General features: G+C 43.6%; 1 protein-coding gene across 8 annotated transcripts in view; it reads right to left on the bottom strand.

Moving 5' to 3' along the window:
- Positions 1-22506, bottom strand: part of STX16 (syntaxin 16) — a 34504-nt gene extending 11998 nt beyond the window's left edge. For 2 of the 8 annotated variants that reach the window (XM_084854275.1, XM_084854274.1), the window contains exons 1-4: positions 21643-22470; positions 4729-4836; positions 3213-3353; positions 920-1082 (exon numbers count right to left, since the gene is read on the bottom strand). In XM_084854275.1, the coding sequence (XP_084710401.1) occupies positions 920-1082; positions 3213-3353; positions 4729-4836; positions 21643-21723 (493 nt within the window). In that variant the 5' untranslated portion in view covers positions 21724-22470. The other 6 variants (XM_084854280.1, XM_084854279.1, XM_084854273.1 and 3 more) reach the window with 6 other exon arrangements.
- Positions 22507-22902: the final 396 nt, after the last annotated feature.

Raw genomic sequence — 22902 nt, 5'->3', positions numbered from 1 at the left:
TACCATTGACCTATGGCCCCCTCCTCCTTTTGGAGAGAAGGTGCTCCTCCCCTTTGATCAATTTAATTGTCCTTAATTGCACACTGTAGCTGCACAACAGTTACTCACTGCAAGGGTGGGACCGCCCTCCACACCAGCACAAGTGTCTTAACTGCAGACATTCCTGGGACTGTGAGAATCCACATCTTAGCCACTATGCATCAGCCACTGGGACAGCCAGGACTGGTTAGAACACTCACAACAGTTCCCAGCCAGGGAAAAGGGGAGCACAGCATTTGCTCCTTGCTTGGGGGCAGTGTTGCAACTGCCTGTACTCATCATGGCAGCATTGCTGTTTATTTCACGGCAGCTGAGCTGTGTGTGCATCAAGCCTCAGGTTTTTCAAGGGATACAAGTGCAGCATCCCCCAGTGCTTATGGCATAGCCACTGATGGACCTTGGTGCTATGTATGGCATACCAGAGTCAGGACTGGGCCCATAATGATGTAGACTCAACCCTAGATACAGCCTAGCCTGTACTGCTTGTCCCATCAGAAATAGGCCAGGGTCTCCTTCTGGATTGGGGGAACACTCCCTCAAACATACTTTTCAAACAGATCTGGGCAATTGGCACTCAGTCGTCTTGATAAAGTCACAGAGCGGTGCTTTGGCAGCTGAGTCCTCAACTAGTGTTACATCTCTGACTGGGAGAAAGCTGTGGGGATGCAAAGAACATAAGGGAAACAGTGAACAGAAGCCAAAATGCTACTCTCTCAGATAGGGGGAAGGCTCTACACAAGCAGTCCTTTCGGTGGGGCACTGCCAGACTGTCACAGTGGTCTGCAACATGGAGCGTTGTTTTATCTGGAGCCCACTGCATCAGACAGAGGAAGGGGAAGAGGGTTCTCTGCAAGTCCATGCCATTTGAGTCTTAGCTTACGTTTAAGATAGTCAGACTGCCCGTGCCTAAAGCTGGTGGACAGGTCCTGAAGGGACTGGGCCAAGGAAGACACGATGTTCTTCAGAAGCCGCCGCTCTTGGTCTGTACAGCTTCGAGACCTGCTGTGTGATGTCTGGACCGCCCTCTGACACCTGTGGAACAGCTTGGGAGTATTTGGGAGTGGGGAGGAGAAGCAATTTCTATTAGTAAAAGAGCAGCAGAGCATTTCAACTTACACAATTGTTAAAATTAAATTAAAAGGCTAGTGTTTTAATTGAAGGATTTAAAAAAAAATATCTATCATTTACGGAGCCTTTGAATGAGTAAATATGGCCTTTACCTAATCTATCCTTACAGTAAATCATGTGTGGTGAGGCCATAATTGTTCCCATTTTACAGAGGTGGAACTAAAGTTGTTGGTAAACTCTGCCTAACTGAAAAAAGTAGACCAAGCAAATATGCTTGGGACTCATGAAGCAGCTTGGCTTTATTTAAAGCAGGCAGGCAGAAGGTAGGGGCAGGCAGAAAGTAGACTGGGATCTACCGGTAGATCTCTGGGTGATCTGCAGTAGATTGGCAAGGATTCCCAACTCTCAACCGTTTACAATAGCAGCACCCGAAGTCCCTTCCTCCTCCTAAATTAGGGCTTAACGATCAAGGAAGCTGGGGGAAAAACAGGGGTAGATGGGTGTGTTAAAGGATTGGTGTGAGAGCTCTAGTTCTCATACTGAAAACAAATCCCTGGGCTGAGCATGCAGAGGCACCTCATCCTGCAATGCTATATTCACCTTTCTGAGCCACTATTTTGGACCTGGCTCCAGTTAACCTCAAGAGTTAACCTCAAGACTTCTAGGGAAAAACTGAAGTAGATCCCACAAGTCTAAACACTGCCCACCCACTTTATAGCATTTAGAAAGCTGCTCCAGGCAGAGCCCTTTAAGAGAATACCCTTAATAAAGCCACACTCCAAAATCTGGACAAAAACATTAAAAACCTTCCTAAAGTAAAATATCAACCCCATCCAGACAGTAAGCAGCAATAATATACTAGGAAAAAGAAGTCAGCCATTAGCATCAGTTGAACATCAGGAAAGGCCTTCCAGTATAAAAAATATCTGACAAGAACCAACCAGAGAGGAGGCTGGAGAGAGATCTCCCTTGAATTCAGTTCCACAAAGGAGTGGCATTATTACTATTATGCAAAGCATTTTTTGTAGAAGAGGCCTTGCCCACACCTATTACACCTGAGAGATCAACAGCACATAGTAAACAGCCTCCCCTAAAGTTCTTACGTAGTGGGAAGGAACAAGGGGTGAACACAGAAGACCATTTGCCACATGGTACCTTGCCATGATGGGCAGTAATCACTTGATGAGCCAGTCATCTCTTTTGTCCTGTCAAGTGGCAAGATGAAACTGACTTTTGCACCTGATCCAAAATCCAAGGAAGCAGGAGAGCATTAATTTCCTTCTCACTTAATTGGCAGGGCAATACAGACAACGGACTTACTAAATGGTTATATGCACTCCATAGTAAATTACAGCTTGGTAACTGGCCATCTATATTAACCCATTGTCTTGAATCAGAAGCACATCCAAGTTCTGCCTATGATCCATTCAATACAATGCTGGCAGCCAGTGAATAGGTGAGGTGCTACAAGATGAATTCTGAAAATGTCTGCATGCAATACAAAAATACATTTTTAATGAGTTGTATTGCTTTTTTAAAACAAAACACAGCTGAAATGAGAGATAGGAGATCTAAATGCTTGGCGGTCAGTTCTACTCAATTTTATTGTAGTGCAAGGAATCAAGTTTAAGTTGAAATTGGTGCTTAGCTATAAAAATGTTGGTGTTCACTATATACTCTGCTTCCCTCTTTTCAAGTCTCATAGCTGAGAGCCAACAGGTGGAAGGGGTGTTAAGCTGCAGCCCCCTGTGCTATATCCCAAACTGCTGTTGTTCAGGAAACACAAGCCCAAAGTCTTAGTCTTTCCAAATGCCATATCTAAAGTGGATTTCCTGGGGGAAAACATCAACCCTGCAGGAATATAATACATGCCCCTTTACTCTGACACACGATGGTTGTTTTTGTGTGCATCAGATAGGCTTTTAAAAGGCTTTTATTGTTTTAGTGATTTTTCTTGTAAGAGCCCAATAGGGTTGGTTTAAGCAAAGTATAAACAAACAAACAGCGGTGGTTGCAATTTCATTCAATAACTGACCAAAAATGGAAACACTGAGAACTGAAAAAAAGATCTCAGATTCATTTCTGAAAAAGAACCTTATTGACACCTGTGTAATTTCTTGGGTAGTTATTTCTATTGCATGTTCTTCTTCACTGCTGTCATCTAGAGTTGGTCTGTTTAAATGCTTGTCATGAAGACTGGCTAATTCTTTCATCTTCTGTTTTATCCTGGATATTTCATACCGAATCTGAAAGGCAACAGAAATTAGGGCAAAATTAGAAGCAAATAAGCAAATAGTTCATAATAAGCAACTGCATCATTCCAACCTGCACTCAAAATCCATTATTGTATTATTTGTTCCAGTAAATAGCCACAGCCTGCCAATGCGCTTCAGGATTAGGGGGCAGGACTTCCAGGTCAAGCAGAATAGCTTCCAACAGACCTGAGCAGGTCTCTTACAATCTAGTCCAAGAAACAGGCCTCTGAGCAGGGCTATGCAGATGGAATAGTAACAGTTTTCAATGGTTCAATAGGAGTGCCATGTAAACAAGGTGAAAATGGTAAAATAGTTTGTGGGAGGGATAAAGACTGCTGCAAGTAAGAAACTGAGGTCACCAGGTACAGGAGAGTAATCTGAAAGCAGCGAGAGATTTTAGCGCACAAAACCTTCCACTCTCCTAAAGATGTTAGCTTGTTTGTAAGTCTGTAAATTTTACAAGAGACATGTTACTTACAACACAGAGTACCGTATGCAATTACATTTAAGACAATGCCCTGGTTCACACATAACCCATGGGTTGTCAGGGCCACATGTAAGTGAGTGCACTGCCTTCTGCCCACTTGCCACGTTTGCATTCGGTTTAGAAAACAACCTAAGAGCGCCCTGTTCCTGGGTTGTTCGGCATAATGTATGAATCCGAGACTCTGGCTTGTTGAGGGGGAAACAACCCAGAGTTTAACTCCATGGTTTGTTGTGGGGTTAAAACTCTGGGATGTTTCTCCCTCAACAACCAAGCATGCTCGGTCTGCATGGAATGCTGAACAACCCAGGAAAGGGCCATTTATCTAGACTGGATGCAAAGCAGAAGTGGTGAGTGGGTGGGAGGCAATGCACGTGGCCCCAGGTCAATGATTTCCAACTATTTCCTTTAGCGGTTCCATCACCTTCAGTCGTATGTTGTTTCCTCCCTCAGTCCCTATGGCTTAAGCCTAAGTGAAGCAAACAGCTTCATCTGTTCAAACTTTCTGAAGGATTTTTTTTACCAGTTTCCCCGCAGGCCACGCCAGCAATATCCCTCTTGCCAAGAATTGGAGACCTGAAATAAGTTTTCTTGCAGCCAATTAAGTGGTTCTAGATCCAGCTGTTTTATGCTGTTAATTGTGAACGATATGTTCCTACTGCATTTAAAGATAATAATTCTGGATGACTGTTTCTGACTTTGCTTTCTGCCCTAAACACTGGAAGAAATATTAGGAAACTGCACTGCTGCCTTTCCAGAAAGCTGTTTGCATATGAAGCCACCTTGGGCGCCATTTGGGGGTGGTGGGGGTGGAAAGGCGGGACAGAAATAAAATAAATAAATATCAGTGAAATCACACACATTATGTACATACAAACTCACTTCTTCTACTCCATCAATCCACTTTGGAGGTAGCCTCTTCGTTACACAGATAGCTGCTTCAGGATCTAAACTGATCCCAGATACCAGTGCCATGCGATCATCTGCAAGCTGAAGGATGTAGAAACAACTTATTTAGACACAGAACAGTTAACTTATAAGGTAAGAATCCAGACCAAAAGACCCATGTTTTGTGACTTAAGGCAATGGTTGTCCAGTTAGTGTTCCTGGCAACTCTGGACCTACTTGGAAGTTTTGCAGGGGTCCCCAATGAGAAAACCAGTAATGGTGGACACACTTCTGTGACAGCTTGCCCATCATTACTGATCATTCCCTACAATCTAGATTTGCAGAGAAAGGGTGAGTGTGTTCTTGGACTTGCTCTCAGTTCATACAAGGTGGCTACAAGGGCCAACAGGTGGGCCAGCATTTTGTGTGAATGAAATGTACATCTTACCACAGGCAACATAGTGCCCTGGGTACCAATGTGCCCAGACACCTTTCTTGGCACCTGTCAAGGTGACCTATGCTTCCCACTTAAAAATAAATAAATAAGTAAACAAACAAACAAATAAATAAAAAAAACATTTTCTTACCAGCAGCTGGGAATGCTGTGAAACAAATATCTGTTGGTGCTTAAAATGTGGGCTCTAGTGAGTTTAGAGTATTGGTGCTCAGATCCCACCTTTGCCTTGCACTCAGTCTTTGGGGCAGGTAACTTGTTCTTTGCCATGCCTTCTATGGCAGGCATTTTGCAGTGGCACCTAGGACAGTTGCTTAAATTGCCAAACGTGTTCACTGCCCAAAAAGGTTGCCTGCCCTTGCCATACAATGTTCCTGTTCCCGGAATCCACTGTAGTGAGCAAGGGTTGCGTGGCAGGTAAGCAAAGAGTTCCTCAGCAGAGAAGGAAAGCGCTCTCTGAAGTTAGAATGAAAACCACTGGCTTAAGATGAAGGCCCTGACTCTGTACCCAATACCTAAAGGATTTAAATTTATGGGTCAGCCATTGCATTCATAATTTTTGCTAAATATTGATCCTGATGTTGTCAAAGCACCACTCTTCATAATTACAATACTTCACATAAAAAAAAATAGTAAAAAAATAGTTCCAGCTATCCAGATCAAGAGCAGCAGGTGGTCAGAAGTGAGTGAGTGTGGCAGAGAAGGAAAAAAGGCCAAGGGATGGGAAAGCCTACCCTACAATTTAATTGAGTAACAATTAGCCATTCTTGGCCACTTGTCCTCAGCTTAAATCCACAAAGGAAACAAAGCCGGTGGAAAGGGGTGGAGGGGGGAGTATTTCAGCTTTATTTTTTATATATACAGTCAGGGCCAGAAATATTGGAACAAGGATAACTGTTTTGGCAGTTGGCCTCTGTACACCACCACATTGAAGATGAAAGGAAACACACCCAGATGGGAGTGAAGTCAGGACTTTCAGCCTGATTGAAGTCAAATTCAAGGGGTTTGACAAAAGTGGGGCACGAACCATTCAGGAAGGACAGCCAGTGGCATACACACACACCCATCATTGATGGCTCAGAAGTAATGGAATAAACCAACATCATTTCAAACTTAAGGATCGCCTTTAATACCTGGATGAAAATCCTTTGCAGTCAATGACTGCCTGAAGTCTGGAACCCATGGACATGACCAAATGCTGAGTTTCCTCCCTCGAGATGCTTTGCCAGGCCTTTACTGCAGCTGCCTTCAGCTGTTGCTTGTTTGTGGGTCTTTCTGCCTTCAGTCTTGTCTTCAGTAAGGGAAAAGCATGCTCTACTGGGTTGAGATCAGGTGACTGACTTGGCCATTGAAGAACATCCCATTTCTTTGCCTTGAGAAACTCTTGGGTAGCTTTTGCTGTATGTTTTGGGTCATTATCCATCTGCAATATGAAGCGGCGTCCTATCAGTTTGGCAGCATTCGGCTGAATTTGAGCAGAAAGTATAGCCCTATACACTTCAGAATTCATCCTGCTGCTTTTATCAGCAGTCAGGTCATCAATAAACACCAGTGACCCAGTTCCATTGGCAGCCATACATGCCCATGCCATAACACTGCCTCCACCATGTTTGACAGATGATGTGGTATGCTTTGGATCATGAGCTGTTCCTTTCCCTCTCCATACTTTTCTCTCCCCATCATTCTGGTACAAGTTAATCTTGGTTTCATCAGTCCAAAGAATCTTCTTCCAGAACTGGGCAGGCTTTTTTAGGTGTTTGCTGGCAAAGGCTAATCTGGCCTGTCTGTTCTTGAGCGTTACCAGCAGTTTGCACCTTGTTGTGAAGCCTCTGTATTTACATTCATAAAGCCGTCTCTTGACTGTAGATGTTGACAATGACATGCCTACCTCTGCAAGAGCATTCTTGACCTGGCTAGATGTTGTGAAAGGGTTTCTCTTCACCACGAGCAGAATTCTGCGGTCATCCACTTCAGTTGTCTTCCATGGTCTTCCAGGCCTTTTGCTGTTGCTGAGCTTGCCAGTTAATTCTTTCTTTTCCAGGATGTCCCAAACTGCTGTGTTGGCCACTCCCAATGTTTTTGCTATCTCTCTGATGGGTTTATTTTGTTTCGTCAGCCTAATGATGGCCTCCTTCACTCGCATGGACACCTCTTTGGACCTCATGTTGGGAGTTCCAGTGAACAGCTACCAAATGCAAATGTAACACTCAGAACCACCTCCAGGCCTTTTCTCTGCTTGATTGGTCATGGGGTGCCCAGGAAACAGGCCATACCTGGCCATGCAGCTGCTTGTCAGCCATTTGTTCCATTAGTTATGAGCCACCAACGATGGGTGTGTGTGTGTATGCCACTGGCTGTCCTTCCTGAATGGTTAGTGCCCCACTTTTGTCAAACCCCTTGAATTACAGCTGAAAGTCCTGACTTTGCTCCCATCTTGGTGTGTTTCCTTTCAACTTCAGTGTGGTGGTGTACAGAGGCCAACTGCCAAAACAGTTATCCTTGTTCCAATATTTCTGGCCCTGACTGTATATATCACTTCCTGGCCATGCATATAATTTTTTTTATGCAATTGATGCACCCTGTAATTAAAAAGGAACATAAGCCTATTATATTCATAAAAGAAGGTTCTGTACCAAGGGTAGGAACTACAATAACTTAAACTTTAGCCTTAACACAGTGTTTTCTTTTCAAAGGTCAGGAAGCATTTTATATCCCAACTCGGTAGAAATGCCTAGCTTTAACTGCATACTTAGTGGCTTGCACAGGTATACCTACAGTGGCAACATGGTCTCAGCAACTCAGCCTTTTATTTATTTATTAGATTTATTAGCCACCATCTGCCCAGCTATCCGGCCACTCTAGGCAGCGTACAATACTAATAACAAATTTACATAAACAGAAGACTTGCAATCAGTCCCACAGTTTAAGACCACCCTTCCTCCAAAAGACTCCCACAAATCATAGATATTTTGGTAGCATTGCCAATATTGTGCCATCCGGTTTAAGCCAAGAATGAATTTTAAGAACGTATTTTATCTAAGTTGTGCATATTGTAACTCACTGCAAGCCTTCAGGGATGGTATAGGCCAGAAACCCAATCCAACCCCCTACCTCCTCATTAAGTAGTCATAGTACTGGAGGAAATGGAAGCACAGAGGGAGGAAATTCCTTCCTTAAACTCAGAAAGAAGCAACAGGCCTAAGAACATAACTTAGCTAGCACTTGTCCGTGATCTAATTCTGAGGCACTGCTTTTACAGTTAAATCCTGTCTACTTCCTCTTCCTAGGCATGCATGGCTGGCTGTAGGTTGCTCCTGACAATGCAACACATGGAAAGGTATTGTTTCTTCAGGAAACTATACAAAAGATCTGAATTTTACTTTAAAATTAAAGGAAGTGCTAGATTAAGATATCCTCAAACAAACACGGTGCTTGATATGGCACATTAACATTATTTATAGGTTCGAAAACCCTCCTCTGTTTGGGCCTCATCAGCTCCTGTTTCTAGTCAACATTATGTTCAGGGAACTCTGATGTTGAAAGCAATTTCACAAAAGCAGACAGTGTGTGCAATATGCAACAGCAGCCTGTTTTAAAAGGCAGCCCTGGCTTTAATGCCCACTGACCCTCACATCGTCCAAGTCATATATCCCAACCTAAAGATTTTGTACTAAAATTTATACCCTGTAGGCTTCTTTCATTTCCAAATGCACATACCAAATGGACACTGTTAGGCTTTTATTTACATGTACAGTTAGAAACTATCAGGGGGAAAGAGGGAGATTTCTCGCCTACACTTCCCTTTTGCAAGGCAGCAATGCATGGCATCAGTTCTATAAATGTGCTTCAGCTGAGGTGACGTGATGCAACTCTGCGTGTAAGAATGAACCCAGGTCTACTCTGGAGTTGGGGGTGGGATAGGAAGAAAGCATCAAACATTCAAAGCCAGCCTTCCCCAAACTGGTACCCTCCAGATGAGTAGGACCGCAACTCTCATAGAAACATAGGAAACGGTCAGACCATTGGTCCATTAGGCCAGTATGGTCCATGCTGGCTGGCAGGGTTTCTCCAGGGCTTCAGGTGGAGTTTTTGGTCCAATAGGCCAGTATGGTCCATGCTGGCTGGCAGGGTTTCTCCAGGGCTTCAGGTGGAGTTTTTGGTCCATTAGGCCAGTATGGTCCATGCTGGCTGGCAGGGTTTCTCCAGGGCTTCAGGTGGAGTTTTTGGTCCAATAGGCCAGTATGGTCCATGCTGGCTGGCAGGGTTTCTCCAGGGCTTCAGGTGGAGTTTTTGGTCCATTAGGCCAGTATGGTCCATGCTGGCTGGCAGGGTTTCTCCAGGGCTTCAGGTGGAGTTTTTGGTCCAATAGGCCAGTATGGTCCATGCTGGCTGGCAGGGTTTCTCCAGGGCTTCAGGTGGAGTTTTTGGTCCAATAGGCCAGTATGGTCCATGCTGGCTGGCAGGGTTTCTCCAGGGCTTCAGGTGGAGTTTTTGGTCCATTAGGCCAGTATGGTCCATGCTGGCTGGCAGGGTTTCTCCAGGGCTTCAGGTGGAGTTTTTGGTCCATTAGGCCAGTATGGTCCATGCTGGCTGGCAGGGTTTCTCCAGGGCTTCAGGTGGAGTTTTTGGTCCATTAGGCCAGTATGGTCCATGCTGGCTGGCAGGGTTTCTCCAGGGCTTCAGGTGGAGTTTTTGGTCCATTAGGCCAGTATGGTCCATGCTGGCTGGCAGGGTTTCTCCAGGGCTTCAGGTGGAGTTTTTGGTCCATTAGGCCAGTATGGTCCATGCTGGCTGGCAGGGTTTCTCCAGGGCTTCAGGTGGAGTTTTTGGTCCATTAGGCCAGTATGGTCCATGCTGGCTGGCAGGGTTTCTCCAGGGCTTCAGGTGGAGTTTTTGGTCCATTAGGCCAGTATGGTCCATGCTGGCTGGCAGGGTTTCTCCAGGGCTTCAGGTGGAGTTTTTCCAAACCTACATGGAGATGGTGGGGACTGAACCTAGGACCGTCTACATGCAAAGCGCTACCCCTGAGCCACAGTCCCTCCCCCATCCTGGCTGGGGACGATGGAAGTTAGAGTTCAACACATCTGGAAGGCACCAGGATTGGGGAAGGCTTCTCTCAGCATAAGAAAATAATGTGCAAATCAAGCCTTAGGAACCGTTACTACTCAAAACTTTCTCTTCTCCCCTTTACATGTTTAAATGTGAACACCTGGATAACTATAACTGTATCTCCTTATTCCTATTGAATTATACTTGGATTTCAACTGAGTTCAGCAATAGAGGATTTTTTAAAATATCAGAATATTTTTACTTACCTTCGGGGGATGGGTGAGTAGGGAGAGAAATGAGGCAGTGCAGAAGACTGCAGAGAAGCAAGTAACACTGGGCTAGTTCTACACTGCAGATGGGCTGTCAGGTGGAAGCACGTCAGCCAGGTGGGCAACCTCTGGGGGATGAATGGAGTAGCTGACAGTGCTCTGACTGAGTCGTGCCGGATCTCAGGCCATGAGGCAGAGCCACAAGTCAGAACGAAGTGCTTACACAGAACTTCCCAGGAGAGCGTCGACATCATCCTCTGCATACACGATTCCTTCCCCCACAGCAAAACCACACCAGTGTTCTGCCTGACAGGGCCTATACAAACGCAGTGTGGTGCAGTGGCCAGAGCAGCCTTCCCCAACCTGGTGCCTCGAGACACTTCAGACTACAACTCCCAGCATTCCTTATTGGCCATGGTAGTTGGGACTGATGGGAGTTGAAGTCCAAACCATCTGGAAGGTACCAGGTTGGGGAAGGCTGGGCTCGAATGTTCAATTGAGGAGACTCAGATCTAATTACCCACCCAGCCATGAAGCAAACTGGGTGACCTACAGGGAGTCTGTCTTGCTCAGCCTAAAGTACCTCACAGAGCTGCTGTGATGAAAGAATGTACCCTGACCTCCTTGGTAGATGGGCAGGCTAAAAATGTAAAACAAATAATGGATTTACTGACAGCGCAATTCTAAGCACATCTGCTGAGAAGCAAGTCCCACTGAGTCCAATGGGACTTTCTAGAGAGTAAATATGGTTAGGATTGCAGCGTGAAATATATGTACTGAACACCTGTCAGCTTTTTTGCTTTGTTTAGAAGTTTCTAGTCATGGTGGTTGGGAAAGTTTCAATCTGCGACAGCAATATATGCTTAAAAAGCACACAAAAACCATCAGATCTAATAACCAGAAAAGCTTAGTGCATGGTATTAGTCAAAGCTTATGACTGGGTGGGTGGATGACTCAAGGGTTTCCCCCCTCTTCTCTGCTGAAATTTACACTCTTAATATAAACACTGCAAGCTAAATGCAAACCTGGTAACTTCAATAATCATGCAGATTCTACTCAGTTATATGGAATTAAAATACACAAGCTAGCTGCAAATCCAGAGAGAGAGAGAGAGAGAGAGAGAGAGAGAGAGAGAGAGATCTCCAAAGCAGCCTTCTGTGCTTTCCTTGGGTAAACTGGGACTGATCATGCAGAACTAGATGGACCAAAATGGTCTGACTGGTATAAAGCAACTTCCTACAACATTTTCCTTGAAATAATAGCAGCATTAGACAAACACAACTATACCTCATCCAGCTCCTGAGGTGGTTTGTTGATCCCAGCAGCCCCATCCATATAGGGACAGCAAAAGTTTAAGAGAGGGAAACAAAAGAACAGGACAGAGCACAGGGTACAGTCAGTTGAAGGAACACAGGAATCTCACTGTTCAATATTGCCACTTTCTCAAACGAAACAAAATGGTCTTCACATCAGCTTTTAAGGGTCCAACCCTATGCATGTTTAGGCAGAAAGAAGTCCTACAACTTTCAGCATGCCCCAGCCAGCCATGTTGTAGGTAGGGAGTTGTGGGTCTTTTTTTTTTTGTTGAAATATGCATAGGATTGCATCCTAAGTGGACTAGTATTTAGCTTTGTGGACCATTACATATTTCCGCTTTCAATACATTTCAAACCATTTTCTTGATATGTACGGAAATACACATTTTAATGACCTTACATAACACAAGCTTTAACAAGAATACATTAAACAAATTAAATGAAGCGCAAGCCAGATCCCACATACAGTGCAACCAGTGTGATTTTTAACGTTAGATCATAACCATAGAATTCTAACCCAATCCCAACTGATTCATTGAATCTGAGAGTCTGGGAAACCTGACCATTCCAATTTCATTCAGTGCAAACTGTGGTTATGAGTCATGGTGGTGGTAACATTTAGCAGCCACAAGATAACAGCTGAAGTGAATCCACTGAGTGTTATGCACATGGAAACATTTCAGTGTAAAAAATACTTCAGACTCAGGCTGGATTTCTGAACATTAGACATTCACAGAATTGTGTGTGGGTGATCCATACTAAAAATACCTATCTAGGTATCACTCACTAGCCATCTCTTGGATCTAAATTGTTCTTTGGAACTGGCTTTAGTAACAAGTCTTGCCAAGCTGCAACCTGGATAATTCTTTTTTACATTTGACACTGCTGAGGTTTTTAAGCAGAGGTTGAATGGTCACCTATCAGGGATATTGTAGTAGTGGATTTCGTGCATTGGTAGGGGGTTGAACTAGATGACCTTTGAGGTCTGATCCAATTCTACAATTCTATGATACCACCATACCTCCCACCCGCTTTCCACTTTAGTCTTATGCTCAACCCTCCTCACTTGTGAAACCAAATGGGACTTTGATCTTGCCTTACACCAGGTGAGGGAAGGAAACGAGTGACAAGATGAGGCCGAAGGCATGCTGTTGGCAACATGCCATCAGCTACACCAGGAGAGTTAAAGGAAAAAAGAATTATTTAGATTGGAAGCTGGCAGTCCTATTAGAAATATATGTTTGGTGAACATTTAAAGGCAAATATCTTGGCCATAGGTAGGTGAAATAGCAAGCAGGGGAAAAAGAACCTCTTTAGCCATGGACTTTGGGTACATTCCAGCTTTCTAATAGTATCATTTTACATACAAGTTAAGCTATTTGTTAACAACTGCATCCTGTTTCTAGGGAAGTCAGTCCATGCATTTGAGTACAGACTGCACTGCACACAAGGGAAGTAGGTAACCAACTGCAGAGTATTTTATCTCAATGAACTACAGTCTTGATTTTTATTTTTCATGAACTTTTAGCCTAGCCAGCTTTAGAAATAAAATCTAAAAATGAACATATTAAAAGACCAACAGTCTCACATGGCTTAGCTATTCTGCAGGATTTAAAAATAAATTCACAAAAGGAAAAGCGGTCCACAAGAAGAAGAGAATGCAGAATGAAACATTTTTGTTTGTAACACAGCCAATGTGAGACAGACAGGACTATGTTTTTAATGTGCTCTTAGGTTAGCCCTGATGGGAAACGTTACTGCTTAGATAATCAAATTTCAACTTCTATAAGCTATCTGGCTTCCTACTTATATGTATAAGAGAAACAGGCTAATTTACTTAAGGCCAACCCACATGGACCAGAAGTCCAACTGAGGCTGCAATCCTATACACACTTTTCTGAGAGTATGTTCCATTGAACTCAGTGGGACTTACTTTTGAGTAGAAATGTACAAGTTTGAACTGTGAGTTACTAGTTTTCCTGTCACAGTGACCAGACCTATAAATTCACTGACTGAATCAACCACATGTTGAAATCACCATTTGCAATGCTTTTTTTCTAAAAAGAAATGTGTGGCTTGAGATGGCTGCACCCTTGACACATGGTAGAAATCTGTTAGTGCATTCAGAAGGCTTGTCACCATGCCAAAAATGGATAAAGTTGTGGGGTGTTTTCAGTGGCATCATCAAAAGGTGAGTAAGGTGAGACAGAAGCTGAATGAAGTTGAATGGTGGGACATTCAGGATTGATAAAAAGAAGTACTTCTTCACACAGCGTACAGTTAAGCTATGGAATTTGCTACCACGAGATTTAGTGGCTTTAAAAGGGAATTAGACAAATTCAAAGGCGCAAATCTCTTTGCTTCCAAAATAACAACAACAACGGGGGAGAAAGTGTTTATCCTGCATTGATATTGCTATAATATGCTTGCCCTGCATCTTGGAAAACCCACCTGGATTTGACCAGACCCGTGCGATATGGACAGCCTTGAACCGAATTCACATGGGTCATGGTAGATGTGCAGATGCCCTTTATAAATGGGGCAAAACAACATCATCAAATTGTGATTGTGGGGCCAAAAAACAAACTATCCAACATATAGTGACGGAGTGTCAAAACTGAGCCTACAATGGAGACTTTGTTGATTTCCTGGCTGTGACAACTGAAGTAAAAAAACTATATCTGTAACCTAGACATACGGTTGTAATATTCCTATCTATATTTTATATTTTACATTTCATATTTATTATGCTCTATGTTTTTATTGTAATGCGATGTAAATGTTCCATATGATAAATAAATAATAATAATTGCTATAATTATGAAAACTGCAGCAGCATGATGAAAGTTTTTAAAACACATTGCTTTCTTTGTAACTTAGGCAGCAATGGCCGAGAGAGAGGTTTGCTTTCACAAGCCTCCCTGTTGTGGGGAGAAACCCCCACTGCCATTGCTACTCTGCCATCGGTGCTCTCAATGGCTATCAAGGCTATCAGGGGCTACTAGTCATGATGACTATATATTGCCTCCAGTATCAAAGGCAGTATGCCTCATATGCCGGTGGCTGGGGAACATGAGCAGGAGGGTGCTGTTGCACTCATGACCTGTTTGTGGGTTCCCGGTTGACAGCTGGCTGGCCACTGTGTGAATAGAATGCTGGACTAGATAGGCCTTTAGATTGATCCAACATGGCTCTTGCGTTTATTCAAAAATGTTGCATAAACCAGCCTTAAGTAGCAACAGCAGCTTGGATCCGCATCCACTGGGCTGATAAAATGTGAAGCAATAACCTATACCCAGTTTTGTGTGATCTAATAATCCCACTGATTTCTATATAGGTGCTTAAATATAAAGTGGTTTGGGTTAGTATTTAATATTTCAGTATAGGGCAAGTGCAGTATTCACAAGCTTGGTCTTGACTATATTCAGGACAGGCAGGGCAATCCTATAGGGGTGGAAGAGGGAGAAGCAGAGGCACCGCCAAATCCAAAGCCCGGCTGGGCTCATGCAAACAAAGGGGGTGGGGGGAAGCGCAGCTGGAGAGAAAACATGTATGCCAATTTCAGGACTAGCATATTCCCCCCCCCCCCCATTCCAGGGATGTGCTGAGGAAACAAGATTAGATCCAAAGCCTCCCCTGATCCTTTCGCCATTACTGCCACCAAGAGCACTGATGGCAATGGCAGTGGAGGTTTCCCCGCACAACGGGGAGGCTTGTGAAAGCCAACCTCTCTCTCAGCGATTGCAGCCTAAGTTACAAAGAAAGCAATGTGTTTTAAAAACTTTCATCATGCTGCTACAGTTTTCATAATTATAGCAATATCAACACAGGATAAACACTTCCTCCTCCTCTGTTGTTGTTGTTGTTATTATTATTACGGAAGCAAAGAGATTTGCACCTTTGGTATGCGTATGTTATAGTGATGTGACAAATTAGATGAACATCAACAATCCCAGATGAATTCTGTGAATGCCCAAAAACTCAAATATGCTGGCAAATATAGTCACTTAAATGTGATTGTCAATGTTCACTGGTGCATGTCCAACAAATGGAGACACACGTTTGTTTTCAGACATTCATAAAATCCATCTGAGATTGTCCATGTCTGCATGCAAATGTCAACATTTACTACATTTTGGACATGCACAACAAGAAATGTAGACCCATTTAATTTTGTATCATTTCAGCATGCAGAAACAGTGAGTTGCCCGAAATTACAGAAGTTCCTGAGCAATGACAAGTGGTCTCAAACACAATGAGCAATTGGGGGGGGGGGATAACCTCTCATCCCTTCAGTGGTGTGCCTATCAGTGGTAAGATCTACTTACTTGCTTCAAATTGAGCAAAGAAAACCCTGTTTCAGGCCACGCTGGCTTTGACATTATTTGAACCAGGGCCTACAAAAATATTTTTCTATCCAGGTTAGCAAAACATTTTGTAAATATGAAGCTCTTCTATAGATACTAACCATTATTATCCTATTTGCTATTTGAAAGAACCTGCATGATTGGACACTTTTCTGCTAGGTTTTTTTTTTTTTTTTTAAAGAATTGCTTGAGGCTTTACAAATAAGTATCAAACCTGGAGATGCCTAAGAGATCCATGGGGATCCAAAGGCTTCACATTATAATCTGGACAATTGGTAAGAGCTGGCAATGTGGTGCCAAAATAAAGCACTCTGGAAATACGCTGCCAGATGTGACCTTTGCCGCTGTAAAAGTGTTATTTAAAATGGTATAAACGTAACGGCACAAGTTGCTGGTTACAAAGCAAACTATTTACACAGTTGAGTCAATGGAATTGGAAGAGCTGAAATTTAAGTATGAAACAGCACCTATTCATACAGAAAGTGCATTAATGAGAAGCAAGTGGAAAAGATGTGAAGGCCCATATACAATTACTGCAGGCCCTTTTTAAGATAGATGAATAGTCTGGACTAAAGAGGAAATGAATACAAAACACAACTGATGCTGTTTCTGTCAAGTTACCAGCCAGGAAAATCTGCTTATTTTACAGTAAGGTGAATGGACATGCCAAGTCGGTTGTTTTGCTTAACTGAATATATTTTAAGAATAGGTCATACAGGGGTATTTTATTTGGATTAATAGGGACTGTCTTTTCTTTTTAAGAGAAAAATATTTCATATTCTGCTTTTTATTGTGATTATTTCACATGCAATTTCAGACAGCAGTAGGATCTGTAAGGTTCCAGTATTTGGATTAAAGTTCTAAACTACATGAAACATACATGTGTTAAGTGACCTTTTGAAATTGATGTGGTGCTGCATTCTCTTAGAATGAAAAGGCCTTGTTATACCACTGCAGGAGTTTCCCAATCAATAGGTGCCTTTGAAACTTATATATATATATTAAGTTCTAGATTCTGAAACTAGCATCCTATAATGGCACTTGCTGAAAGTGCAGCAAAGAGAAGCAAGACTACTTGTATTTCCCCAAGCACTTCACAGGCTACACTTCAGCTACTTGGAAAGCATTTTTGTGCCAAGAAGTAGAAACATATGTAGATCATCGAACCATAGATCATCACATGTGACAACACACACAAATATTTTGCTGCATTTACATATGCTAGGAAGCTCCAGCATGCACCCAGTAAAAAACACACAAATGTGCTTGTCAGCCTATGATAATCTACCCATTGATGTCATGCTAGTTCCTACACGAAAGTCTTTCTCATGCACAAAAAGTATAACGCTGGAAGTGGCCCTTACTCCATTCTTTAACTTCATAACTTTCAGGGGTTGGGTGGATAAAGCAGGAGCTGCCTCCATCTTGCAACATCATCTAGCATATTCAGCCTCAGGGACTTGGACTCTGTTCTCTAGTTTTAAGTGAACAGACCACATGCCATACAATGTGGCTCTTAGCATTAATGTGATTTTTAATTATTCAATCTTCCTCTATTTTTAGAAGCATCCTGGAATCCATAGATATTTTGCACAGAATTTTCAAATAACCCAGTGTTAGTAACTCACCCCTTTGAGGAAGTCAGCTCTATTCTGTAGATAACTATATAGTGCTCAAGTGGCTATTTACCTAACACAGCCACTCTTGGTAAGTATAAAGTATTCATTCATTCATTCATTCATTCAATTTCTATACCGCCCAATAGCTGAAGGTCTCTGGGCAGTTCACAGTGATGTAGGGCCAGTAAGACCTGGATGCAGACATCGCAGTTATCAACTTGGGAAGCCAGTCTTGGAAATGTATACTCCTTCTTGATTAGGGTAAGGGTCTCGACAATGGGGCACTACATATTTAGCAAAGGGCATGAAGAGTCTGTGGAAAACAGGGGCAAAGGGGATAAGGAGAGGATGCTGGATAAAGCAGCTTTCTTAACCCTCCTACAGAACCACAAATCTAACTGAAAGACTATGAATGGGGAAAAGTGGCCCGTTGCATTGTGGATGTGTGTCCCTTATAGCAATCATGGGCCGGTTATTCAGAGCAGGTCACTTCAATATGATTCAATCTGCGTGGATTCCTGGTTTGTTTCTGAGCCAAATTCAAAGTGCTAATTATCATGTATCTGAAGGACCACTTCTGCCCACATGTTAAGATCTTCTGAGGGGGTCTCTGTTCTGCATCCCACCATTATCAGGCTGGTGCATATGTAGGGCAGGGACTTCTTGGCAGTGGTGCACAGGAGTTGGAATTCCCTCCACCAGGAGGTGCACCTGGCTCCTTCCCTTTTCTCTTGTTGACACGCGATTAAGACCAGTCTTTTTTATCCAACTTTTTATGCTGGTCGAGTTTTCTATTCCTGCACTTTTACTGATTCCCTGATTACCAAGTATTTATTTTAACAGTAGTTTGTAACTTTATTATGTTGTTTGTGTTGTGTATTTATAGAGTTGACTGCACTGCATTGCAAAGTGGGGTGAGGAATTCCCTCCTCAGGTAGAAAATACGAAAAGTTAAGAGGGGGCCTAAAACTCTTAAGAAGGGTTGGTTAAAAAAAAAAAAAGTTTAGGAATGCCTGGGTTATAACACTTTAGTTTTTAGCCTGTAATTATAAATTATATAGGAGTTAGGTAGATTTTCCACAAAACACAGCCTCTCCTTTAAAAAAAAAAAGCATACCATTTGTCATGCGCTTTGCACACAAAAGCACTTGATCATCAGGCATAAGGTAAATATAAACTTAGATTTTTATTATATATGCAAAACCCAGCATGTGTAACTTTCTTTTAAACCAGAAGAGTCCTTTCAACATGGACACATCCCACCCACCCCCTGAGTCTAAATAATCAAAACAAGGAGTCCAATGCAGTTCTGCGTAAACCAGATGCTAAGAAAAGCAGGGTCTAGAACATGGGTTGGCAACCTGTGGCCGTCCAGATGTTTTGGCCTACAATTTCCATCAGCCCTAGCTGATATAGCCAATGGTGAGGGATCATGGGAGTCATGGGCCAAAAAATCTGGAGGGCCACAAGTTGTATCCCCCTGGTTTAGAAATACAATTTGCCTGTACTTCAAAGTATTGTTTATGGTATAAATTGCTGCACTGACCTAAAACTAGCATTTAGATGTTTTGCTTTAAAATGTATTTATGATATACTGGTATATGCTCCCCCTAGTCTGACAGATGCGTTAATTTGGAAGGAACCTGAATATGAACTAGATAAAACCTTAATGTCCTAGAACCTGCAGATCAGGTAACTATGTATCAGGATGCCATTTTTTATTCATTCATTTTCAAGGAAAATATGAAGAAAATAACAAAACACCATCTGAACACTTAATAGCTATATAGCACAAAACATAGTAAGACAAGGCATTGCTACTTGCACCAGCCCAAAAACAGAGATCAGTGTAAAGTCAGCTTATTTTGTGCCCACTAAAGGAGAATACAGTTGGGGAAAAGAAGAGGGGGCAACAATGCAATGTTTTACTTCCAGAATGATATTGGTATAATAATGAAACATTATTAATGGAACTACCAGCAAGCTGAAATGGGAGCAAAATGAATGGGCAGAGCAAGGTGCTTGTTATGAAAAGAATGAGAGAGAACTGATGCAGATACATGTGCTTATGTCCGACATGGCAGGTTAAATCCCATGCACTTAGGAATTTGAAACTAGCACTGAAGAATTTTGAAAACCCCACCCCTTTCTGCATCAAGTAGGTGCCTAAAAAGTTGGTTGTAACTTAAAAACTTTGATTCTGGCATCTAAAAGGATCCCCCCAGCCCTGACGGCGAAATACCAAATGAAGGGTAACACAAAGGTGAAGAAGCAAAAAGTAAACAAACCATGGAAATGGATATTGCAATTGAGGATAGCAGTTCCTATTTTAGAATATGCTGCCTCTTCAGTTTCAGAGTGCTTTAGGAAGATAGCAAGAAGCCACTTCACTCTTTTACAGAGCAGGACACTGAGTCAGAGTAGCATCGCAACTTGTTCAAGAACACTCAGCAGGTCAAAAGTCATAGCAGGCATATATAAGGAAGTACAGAGCTGCACGGAACTTTAATTGCCACTGAATATCCAGCTATCTAGGCCAGTTCAAGTGACAAAAAACACAGCTCAGGCAGGGTTTTGCAGAAGGAGGCGTGGAGATTTACAGATAGGAGCTGGCTCAGTTCTTAATGGCTCCTATTGAGTTCTATAGTACAAATCTGGGGCACAGTTGTGAAACAGAACAGAGATAGCTCTCCATCCCATTCATGTCCCCAAATACATAACTGGGACATGTACTGTATATTCCCCCACCACCATTCTCCACATAAGTAAATGACCGTCATTCATTCCTATGAGAAAAATAAAGTATTGCATTTGGGAGAGCATTACAGGGTGGGGTGCCAACCATCTCCAGTACTGGATGGCTGGGTCAAATGTGGGGGAATGCAGCGCCTACCTATGTCCTGCCCTCCACACACTTCCTTCCAGTTGTAGTGACAGTCATTTCACCAGCTTTGACATAACCCCCTTTAGTGAAATTCCAAGGTTTTGGCATGGTAAGGCTCCTTATGGAAAGAAAAAATAGTTTGAGCCCCCCCCCCCCCCCCGACAAAATAAACATGATTCCACTGAGCATCCCCCAAGCACTTGGCTTGGCAAGAGAAATGGGAGCCATCAGGGCCAAACCAGCCTATTTCAAGCTTTCATAGCTCCCAGGGAAGTGAATGAAAAGAGAGGCCTTAAGCAACATCACCATAGGGATGCTCTAAGCCTGCATTAGTGATTGGAAAATGGGGAAAGAAAAAAGATTCCGCCTCCTTTTTGAATTAAAAAAGAAAACAAAAATGAACTAGAAGATCTGGGTGAAGCTTGCATCCCCCAGATTATCCATATCTTCTTTCCAGCAACTTCAAACTGTGTTGTTCTTAAGTGTACATCTAAGAACACACACATCACACAGATACACCCATCAGGAAGCTATGACTGGCTGGAGCTCCCTGTTTAGAATATCCTAGGGACAACCCTGTTTGCCTCCAAGTAATGTGTGAAATGATCTGCCTTTAAAAAAGCCAATTCACTACGGCAATTGTCTATGGACAGTTTCAGGGCAAGTTAGTTCCATAAAACTGAGATGGCCTGAAATATCTGTAACTCCTACATATAGGGAAATAACCCATCATGCCAACAAGTGCTTATAGAGGATATAGGCAGTAAAGGGCGGAGAGGAAAGGATGAAAGGCAAGGGAGAAAGAAATAAAAAGGCATGCTTGCTATCCAACAGTCCTAAGCACCTGACACTAAAACAGCGAAATGTGGGGTACAGTAGGACGAAGGGAGACTCACCGCAGCAGCCATGCTACGTGAAGTCAGAGGGCTGGAGGAGCTGTAACTACTCACTTGCTCAGCCAGCAGCTGCCGGCTTTGGATCGCGTTGTTCCGCAACAACAAGAACGCGTCTGTTAAACGCCGGGTGGCCATGGCGCTAAGCTTCCTATGGGGGCCTTTTAGGGACCCCTCCCCCAATTCCTCCGAGATTTTCCACAGACCCTTTCAGAAGACTCCTTCCTCTCCCCCCCCCCGCCCCAAATATCCTTCAGATCCCTCAGAAACCCGCTTCTCTCAAAGGATACTCACCCACCAACCCACCCGGATCCCTTCCTCGCTGTCCCTCAAAAAGAAGCCCTTTAAAAAAACCCGTGCTTTGCTGCAGAGAGCTGAGAAAGTTTAAAGCCCTGAGAGAAGCATTAAAAGAGATCCTACAAGTGCCTTTCCCGGACCTCTCCAGAGCTCCCCGTAAGCAATCTCAGCCCCCCGCCCCAGCCGATTTCTTTGAGCCCCCTACAGTGGCCAAGAAGCAGCTCCTCCTATTAACTCATGCGATGCAGCCCCCCTCGGAGAGCCAAGGCACCCGTGCCCAGCCACGGGTCACCTTTCAGCTTCTTGCAACTCCAAAGTGCTCCCCCATCTATGTATCTGTATCTGGAAATCCCCACACTGAGCCTTCCTGTCTCAGCCCCCGTGGAGGCTTCCCCGGGCTGCAAGCCCGAACACGCAGCCAAGACTCCCGGGCCGACACAGCGCGAGCCCCAGGCGGCTCCTCCCTCCCGCCCGCCCCTCGCAAGGAAGGGGCAACCGGGCAGGGACCTAGCCCCGGCTACCTCCAGCGCCCCACATCCTTCCCTACCCGGCCCCGGATGGACCCGACTGTGACCCCGCCACCAGCCCAGCTCACTTCCGCGTTGTTCGGCGGATAAACATTTCCCCGCTCGCCCAGCGGGGCGGGGCACGAAGGTTCCGAATGAACTCAGGGCCGGAGATAGCCAGAGAAGTGGGAAGGGCTACGGTGGCCACCAAGGGGCTACGGTCTTCGTGGCTGTCTAGGGAAACTTCCGGTTCCCAGTTGCAGATGGTAGAATCTCCCACGTGTCGGGCAAGAACGGGATTTAGGAACAGATAAGGGGTTAACGGAAAGAAGGAAAGTAAAAGGCAACAGTGATAGGGGGAGAGATGCCCAATTAAATGCAAAATTCCAGAGGTTAGCCAGAAGAGATCTGGAATTATTTTTAAGCAAGCAATGCGCGGAAGCGGAAGAAGATAATAGAATAGGAAGGACAAGAGACCTCTTCCAGAAAATTAGAAACGTCGGAATTAGAAATT

The sequence above is a fragment of the Heloderma suspectum genome, chromosome 4 (genome assembly GCF_057233095.1).
Source record: "Heloderma suspectum isolate Gila_16-S chromosome 4, 16-S_ref, whole genome shotgun sequence".
Lineage (NCBI taxonomy): Eukaryota > Metazoa > Chordata > Lepidosauria > Squamata > Helodermatidae > Heloderma > Heloderma suspectum.
Note: the sequence above shows the minus strand (reverse complement) of the source record. Positions and strands in the feature narration are given on the sequence as shown.